Genomic DNA, 8,143 nt, shown 5'->3' with positions numbered 1-8,143 from the left:
TAGTTTAGTTTAGTTTAGTTTAGTTTAGTTTAGTTTAGTTTAGTTTAGTTTAGTGAAAAGTGAAAAAAAGTCCAAAAAATATATAGTGCCTTGCACTCCCAAATCAATCGTAGGCGAGTTGGATGAAATTACAGTACAAACTGGGAGGCACAATTTCTCATTTTCATATTTAGTTTAACATGAACTAAAACTAAAACTGAAATAAATGTATAGACATATAAAAAAAACATAATAAATAAACATAAATAAAAATGGCAAAAGCTCACAACAAAATTACCAAAACATTAAAGGGGTCATATGATCTGAAACGCGTCGATTTTTACAAAGCTCATCGGTCTGAAAAAGATCTACAAATCTTCCCACATAGTGACGTAGACATGTGTTGGCGTGTTATGGATGTGGCGCGGCACGACACGACAAATCCCCGACAGAAAGCTGCGTTCTATTCATGACGTATTGACACAAATTTCAAATGATTTTCAACGCTCGCTTTGTCGCGTCCAGTGTACTAGACAGATTTTAGCTGTTGCGGCGCAGACACGGTGTTACTCACCTATCGAGAAGAAACAAAGCAACCTCGGCGTCCGATCGCAGGCCTTCCGCTCCTTGAGTTCTCTCCAGCGCTGGAAAACTGATCCGATATTTACACGGGTCCTAATTCTTGCCTAATTGCCTTCTTTTGTTCCGCAGACGTTTTCCTCTTTTGTTTTTTATCCGCCATGTCTATCTTTCTGTCACTCGGCTCGGCTAATGTCCGTCCTGTGCACTGAACGCTCTCTCCTCCACATCATGAGTAGACACGCCCCTTACTGCTGATTGGCTACAAGTTTGTTTCGCTAGTCGGCCCGAATCAGTTTTCTAAAGCGTTTTTGAAAAATCACTTACCCCACCTTTAACTAAAATTACAAGGAAAACAAAATATAAAAATAAAAAACTAATTCAAAATATTAAAATCTATAATAGTATCTTAATGCCACAAAAAAAGCTGTTTCACATGTTACAGCTGGTTAAGACAAAAAATGATCATGAGTGGGAGAGTTGTTTATATTAATAACTCTGTCTGATATCTTTCAGCTTCAGAGGAGAAGGACGGCGTTCAGTTTCTGGAGCCGCAGAAGCGAGACTGTCACATCACGTTTGGCAGACAGACGTCTCAGCAGAGCAGTGCTGACGCAGCACGACCCCGCTGCCCCATCTACATCTACAACTGCTCACTGGACTCCCTCAAAGAGCAGCTGGTCCATCCGCGCTCAGGACGCCAGCCCAGAGACGTCTTCTTCAGGTACTGAGACACTCTCCCACATGCAGATGAAAGCTACGGTGTGTAGCATGAAGGTCTCAGGACATCAGCTCTGTTCCAAACCCTAGAGAGCGGCCTACTGCATACATAGACAGCTACATTCTTAGGCAGCATCTAACTGATGAAGGACCTTATAAGTAACAGTATTTTAGTATCATTGATATACTATTATAGTTTTTGTTCATATTTTGAATTTTATTTATTTATATTACTTTAATTTTTTTCTGATTTCTATTTTCTGTTTTTTTGTTTTGTTTCCACTATAATTTTAGTTAAAGTTTTAGTAATTTTGTGTTTGCCGTTTTTATACATTTTCTTTTCTTTCTTTTTTGTAAATATATATATATCTATTAAGTTTTTAATAATCTTTATTTATTAGATTTACTTTATTTAGTTTAGTTATTTTGGTACTTCGAGTTAAACTTTGAAGTTTTAGTAATTTTGTGTTTTTGTCATATTCATTCATTTTCTTTTATTTTTCTTTCTTTTCTTTTCTTTTCTTTTTTTTATCATGTCTTTATAGTTTTTATTAATTGTTATTTATTAGTTTTACTTTTAGTTTAGTCTTTTTGGTACTTCAAGTTAAATTAAACGAAAATGAGAAAAGACGATTTATATTTTTGTTTTTTATAATTTTATATATTTAATATTATTTATATTGTTGTTTCCACTTTAATTTTAGTTAAAGTTTTTGTAATTTCGCGTTTTTGTCATTTTTATTTATTAGTTTTACTTTAGTTGTTTTGATGCTTCAAGTTTAACTAAATGAAAATGACAAATGTAGATATATGATAACTGAAATATTTAATTTAATTTTAGTTAAAGTTTATTTCATTTCAAGTAACGGAATTTTTTTTTTTAGGGTTTTAGTTAATTAACTCTAATAACCCCCGTTATGTGACTGAATTGAAAAGCTCTTTATTACCAATAAACATAGCAATAAATGGTCTCTGGATAAAAGCATTGATAACATCCTTATGTCTAATAAAGTTGCCTCAGTAGGCGGCTCGCTGTGTTTTGGAACAGAGCTGTTGTGTTTGATCTGTGGTCGTCCTAATGTTGTACTGTCTGGTTTCTCTTTGGATGAGAATAGAGCTCAAGAGACAGACTCCTGGGAGTTCAGTCAGCAGCCCAAATACAGGTAGCCCTGCTTACTGCTTCCTGCTGCCGCCCTACAGCGGGACGGGGCGGGATGGGAGGGGTGTGAGGGGGCCGCTTTGGCCCCGTCACCTTAAGGATGACCCTTCTTTCTTTCTCTTTCTCTGGAGGGTTTTGCTGTTCTACGGATGTGACTGTAATGAGGGGATATTAGGCCGCTGAAGACTTATAAGGATATGAGGGCTTAAGATAACAGAATGAAGACAAGTTTATCTCTGTATATGCATTACCATTCAAAGTTCGGGGTTAGTAATTTTTTTTTAAACAATTGAATAGTTTTATTTAGCAAGGACGCATTAATTGATCAAAAGTGACAGTAAAGACATTTATAATGTTATAAAAGATTTTATTTCAAATAAATGCTGTTCTTTAACTTCTTATTCATCAAATAGTCCTGAAAAAAATTATGAAGCAGCACAACTGTTTTCAACATTGATAATAATCAGTGACACTGAAGCCTGGAGTAATGATGCTGGAAATACAGCTTTGATCACAGGAATAAATTACATTTTAACATGCATTCAAATAGAAAACTTATTACTTATAAACTTATTATTTTAAATTGTAATAATGTTTCACAATATTATAGATTTTTCTGTATTTTAATGCAGCCTTGGTGAGCAGAAGAGACTTCTTTCAGAAACATTAAAATATCTTACCAACCCCAAACTTTTCAACATTAGTTTGTATATTGTTGTTGATTGGGGTGCACAGTGATCTGGATTGTTCTATATTATATTACCTATTGTGTTTTAAGACCTCATATCCTGCTGAGGGTTGTTTTCTCTGCCTTCTGGTGTTCAGTACCTGTCAAAAGTTTGGACAAAAAGTTTATGATGAATGTCTAGAGTCAGCAGAGCTGGAATCTACACAAAGAAGAAGGTCCAATTCAAAGGAGGTTTATTTTATTTTATTCATCTTACTTTACTTTTTATTTATTTTTTATTTTTTTTGCATTCCCATGCCTCCATATATGTTATATTTCATTATGAGTTCCTACCGAGTTGAAAAGAGTCATAATGAAGCATGAGTAGATGTGTCCAAACGTTTGACTGATAGTGTACTGTACATACTTAAATTAAAGAGGTTCGCTCCCTGCATGTAGACATTTAGGACATCTCAAGACATTCAAAATTAGGCTAAATGACTGTAATGTATAACTTATGTCCTCTTTATTCTTGATGTATTTGAGGGATTAGTATTTGTTCTCAGTCTTTGTCGATCTGGTATATTCTGCTGATAAACGTCTGTCTCGGTGGCAATGTCTGAGTACTCAGTGCTCATCTGAGCAACCCAAGTCTTAGGCTGCATATTATATTGGTGTCCTCAACGTCTTGATTTTTTCTACTTCGCTTTCCCTTTAAATGTATTTTTCCTGCTTTGTTGACCACAGAAATGGTAAACCTATGCCGTATAAATCTTGTGTGTTGTTGCTTCATGGCTGTAAATCTGTTTTGCATGCTTTTAAAGCTGGTTTGATATTTTCCTGTCCACTTCAGCAGCAAACACGACTAGTATTTATGTTTGATGATCTGCTGGACTGTAGATAAATGAAATCCTATTGCGCTGTGCTATTGTGCTGCTTAATATAAAGTATTACACTGATGTTTTGGCCACGGATATTTAAAATCAAGACTGTCAGCAACGAGCCATTAAGTACTGATATTTTTAAATAATTAATTAAACATGTTTATTGCACTTTCTAGAGTCTATAATCACCTTTTTTGTTGCACGTAATATAGTCAATAAAGACCCAAATTAATAAAATCTGAAAAACAGAAAGCATACATTTGCTTCTTGTACAAATGTCGGACAGATATGGTTGTTGCATGTTGTCTCTCTGTTTTCTAACACTATTGCATTTTCATAAAGGTGTCTTTTTTTTTTTCAGAAATTGCAAATAAATTGGCTTATTTATTAATTATAAATATTCATTTATTTATTTAACGTAATGAGTGTTATGTAAATTAGGTCTGACTCAGTGTTACTACAATAATATCATTTTTTTGTACATATTTATAGGGCTGTAATTCAGCTGCATTTGAATATAAATGCATCAGCTAAAATCAAAATGCTGATCTGATGACAAAGTTTAAATACGTCACAGAAAGAGCAGAGTTTTTCTCTATAATAGACATATGGATAAATGTTTGACTTTGGTATCTTGGGTATTGCTTTTTCTGCTGCTTGCCTCTGCTATTTTAGGCTGCTGTCTGGTGTAGTGTTGTAGGAAATGTCTGGCAGATTGTGGCATGCTGTTATCTGGTGTGTGTGTGTGTGTGTGTGTGTGTGTGTCTCTGGGCAGGTCAATCTCTCAGGAGCGCAGCAGCGCCTCCTCCTGGACGGAGCTCATGACGCACCCTCACAAACACAAAGAACTGGCCAACTACTGCAGCCTGCTTCAGGAGCACTACTACCAGAGCTATGTCAAAGGTCACACGCCAACATATGCATATATATGCATAAAGCTTAAATAAACACAAATATAAATAAATAAGCATAAAAATATTTAAGCACATTTATCTTCGTATAATGCAAAAAAAAAAAAAATCTCATTACTGTATTGAGACAAGACATTTGTAATTACATTTATGGTAACATTTTACAATAATAAATGTACAATTTGTTAACTATATTTAATTCTTTAACTAACATTAACTAACAATGAGCAATACATTTGTTACAGTATTTATTAATCTTTGTTAATGTAAAAATACAACTGTTTATTGTTAGTCCATGTTAGCACAGGTCTGTTAAATAACATACAACTTTTGATTTTAGTAATGTATTAGTAAATGCTGGAATCAACATTAACTACGATTAATAAATGCTTTAAAGTATTTTTTTATTGTTAGATTACATTAACTAATGTAGTTAACGAATGTTAACAAATGGAACCTTATTGTAAAATGTTACCACGTGTATTTTATTATTTTAGAATAAAAATATAAATAAATAACAAAAAATAAATATTTTTTAAGCATTTAAGCACATGTAGGTCCCGCATTCTCTTTAGTGTAGAGTCCATACATTTTTAAATTACATTTATTTATTTTATTATTAATTCGAAATAAATATGTAAAAAAAAAAAAAAAAGAAAGCATTTAAGCACATTTATGTCCCGAATTCTCATTATTAGTAATGCAAAAAAAGAAACAAAAATCTAATTCTCATTATTGCTTTGAATCTGGAAATTTTTCGATTAAATTGATTATTATTTTAAAATAAAGTGTTTTTATTTTATTATTTCATTAGGTTTTTTATGTAGTTCACGTTGTTCTCAATGGTTATTCATTAGTGTCTCATTACTGAGATTATTAATGGGAATCACCCTGTCCCGATACTTGATTTTTTTCATGTTTGTCTAAATAAAAGGTATTTAATTAATTAATTAATTGATTAATTAATGTATTTGATTTTAAATATTTACTATCTCTGCGGATCTACAATAAAAAACAAATAAACATTAGTTTGATATAAATACTTGCGAATATACATAATGCATTTCATTAATATGAATTGGGGCAGAAAATGTGTTCATAAAAATAATATCACCATAAAAATATGCAAAATTATGTTAGAGTCATTTTCACAGCAGATGATTTAATTGGTCTTGTGCCTGTGTTGATTGACAGGTGTTTATCGCAGTCTGCAGCAGTCGCACAACGTGAGCTCGCAGGACCTACTGACGGCTATGGACTACTGCGAGGAGTCGCTGCAGGAGATCGACATCACTTCCTTCCTGCAGACGCTCTGCGGACACGTGCGTGTGTTTCGTGAGCGTCACGAGCTTCACGGCTCTGTCAACGTAAGCAAGTCCAGGAACGCTCCCACAACCTTCATCATCGGAGAGGAAGAGGATGATGGAGCTGACAGAGCCACGCTGGTGTCTTCATCCAGGTACTGACCACAGAGCAATGCATTGTGGGAATTAATGCTTTGTTTTCATTGTATTCATCTATTATTATGTATTTTTCTCAAAGTATTGAACTGGAGGATGTGAGTGAAGGCGATTCCAGAGGGAAAGTCTCTGCTCCCACATCCCCACTGGACCTGGATGAGCCGAAGTCTCCAAAAATCCCAGAATTCCCTCTGTCTCTCCTCCAGTCCCAGCAGAAATGTGAAGTGTATCCTGATTTACACAAAATCATACAGGTATAGCTGACACCTGGCATCAGGGATGTAGAAATGGCATTTTTAAAGGGGTCATCCGATGCCCATTTTCCACAAGTTGATATGATTCTTTAGGGTCTTAATGAAAAGTCTGTAACATAGTTTGGTTAAAATTTCTCAATGGTAGTGTAAAACAACACCCTGTCAAAAACAGCTCTGTTCATAGCAAGCCGTTTCCTTGCATGTCGCTTTAAATGCAAATGAGCTCTGCTGACCCCGCCCCTCTCTTCCGAGCCACTCTCTGAGAGACGGTAAACTTTAGCCGCATTCATCGTGAAACTTGCTAACTAGCACATTACTAGGAAAGGCGATTTGCATAGATTCATTAAAAAACTTTATACTCACTTCTTCTGTAGGTAAAGCTGGATCACGAATGATTCACGCGAACATAGATGCATTTATGTAGATCAGGGGCGCATTCCCTTCAGAAACAAACGTAATCCACTGCGTCTTCAGCGGCTCAGATGTCGGGAGTAAATGACGACTGCTGTGTTCATTATTACATCCAACAACAAAACACCTCAATCGCCAAGAATCGTCATTCTGCCAAGAATCTGAGAACAGCTTGATATGAGAAAGGAGATTTAAAAAAAAAAAACACTGGGTGAATTTTTATCATTATATGGCGGTTGTGTACACACTGCCAAAACACATTTTAGTTCAAACAACATGTAAAAGTGAATTTTGCATCCGATGACCCCTTTAAAACACAACTGTTGCAGATATGAATATTACACATTGTTTGTTTTACAGGATAAGTTCATGGAAATTGGTGCTCAGTATTTCAAGACGGTACCGTCCAATCCACATTATTTCTTTTACTGCCTTCCATCTTCCAAAAAAGAGGTGCGTTAACATTTAGCTAACATTTTAGTATTCTGTTTTTTTTGAATGTGCATTTTAGCAGCATTAATGTGCTCCAGTGTTTGCTGAATCTGCAGCATCACAGCAACATCAGGGGCCTGTTTCCTAAAACAAGTTAACCAAATAAGCCAGGTTTATTTCAGTTAGTCTAACTTATTGTCAGCCGATTTGGTTCAAAATAAGTCAGACTAACTGAAATAAGCCTGGCTTATTTGGTTAACTTGTTTTAGGAAACAGGCCCCAGGTCATTATGTTAAGAGTTTGCAGTCTAGTTAATTATTTTAAATTCACATTAAATAGTCTTTTTGCAATAGTCATTTTTGCTTATTTATTGATTTGTTTCATTTTTATAAATATAAATATTATTATTATTATTATTTTTATAATTGTATAGTGATATTGAATAGATTTTTTCCTTCTTCGTCCTTATCTGATTTTGCCTGTTACTAAATTAACACCTTACTGTCTGGAAGTTTATATGACAGTATGTACTAAAAGATATACATTCACAGAAGAGTTTGTTTTAATACATTGTATTTTCATTTGAAAGATGCACACATTACAAAAAAATATATATACAGTGGGTACGGAAAGTATTCAGACCCCCTTCAATTTTTCACTCTTTGTTATATTGCAGCCATTTGCTAA

At 34.4% G+C, this 8,143-nt stretch overlaps 1 protein-coding gene across 1 annotated transcript in view; it reads left to right on the top strand.

Annotated features, from left to right (window-relative positions):
- Nucleotides 1-8,143, top strand: part of szt2 (SZT2 subunit of KICSTOR complex) — a 114,188-nt gene that overhangs the window by 19,063 nt on the left and 86,982 nt on the right. Inside the window, exons 26-31 of the mRNA XM_016483899.1 lie at nucleotides 1,075-1,282; nucleotides 2,394-2,441; nucleotides 4,764-4,891; nucleotides 6,094-6,358; nucleotides 6,442-6,613; nucleotides 7,385-7,477. Of these exons, the coding sequence (XP_016339385.1) occupies nucleotides 1,075-1,282; nucleotides 2,394-2,441; nucleotides 4,764-4,891; nucleotides 6,094-6,358; nucleotides 6,442-6,613; nucleotides 7,385-7,477 (914 nt within the window). The remainder of the gene's footprint in view (nucleotides 1-1,074; nucleotides 1,283-2,393; nucleotides 2,442-4,763; nucleotides 4,892-6,093; nucleotides 6,359-6,441; nucleotides 6,614-7,384; nucleotides 7,478-8,143) is intronic.

This window comes from Sinocyclocheilus anshuiensis, unplaced genomic scaffold (assembly GCF_001515605.1).
Source record: "Sinocyclocheilus anshuiensis isolate Anshui unplaced genomic scaffold, SAMN03320099.WGS_v1.1 scaffold958, whole genome shotgun sequence".
NCBI lineage: Eukaryota > Metazoa > Chordata > Actinopteri > Cypriniformes > Cyprinidae > Sinocyclocheilus > Sinocyclocheilus anshuiensis.
This window is presented reverse-complemented; position numbering and strand designations above follow the sequence as displayed.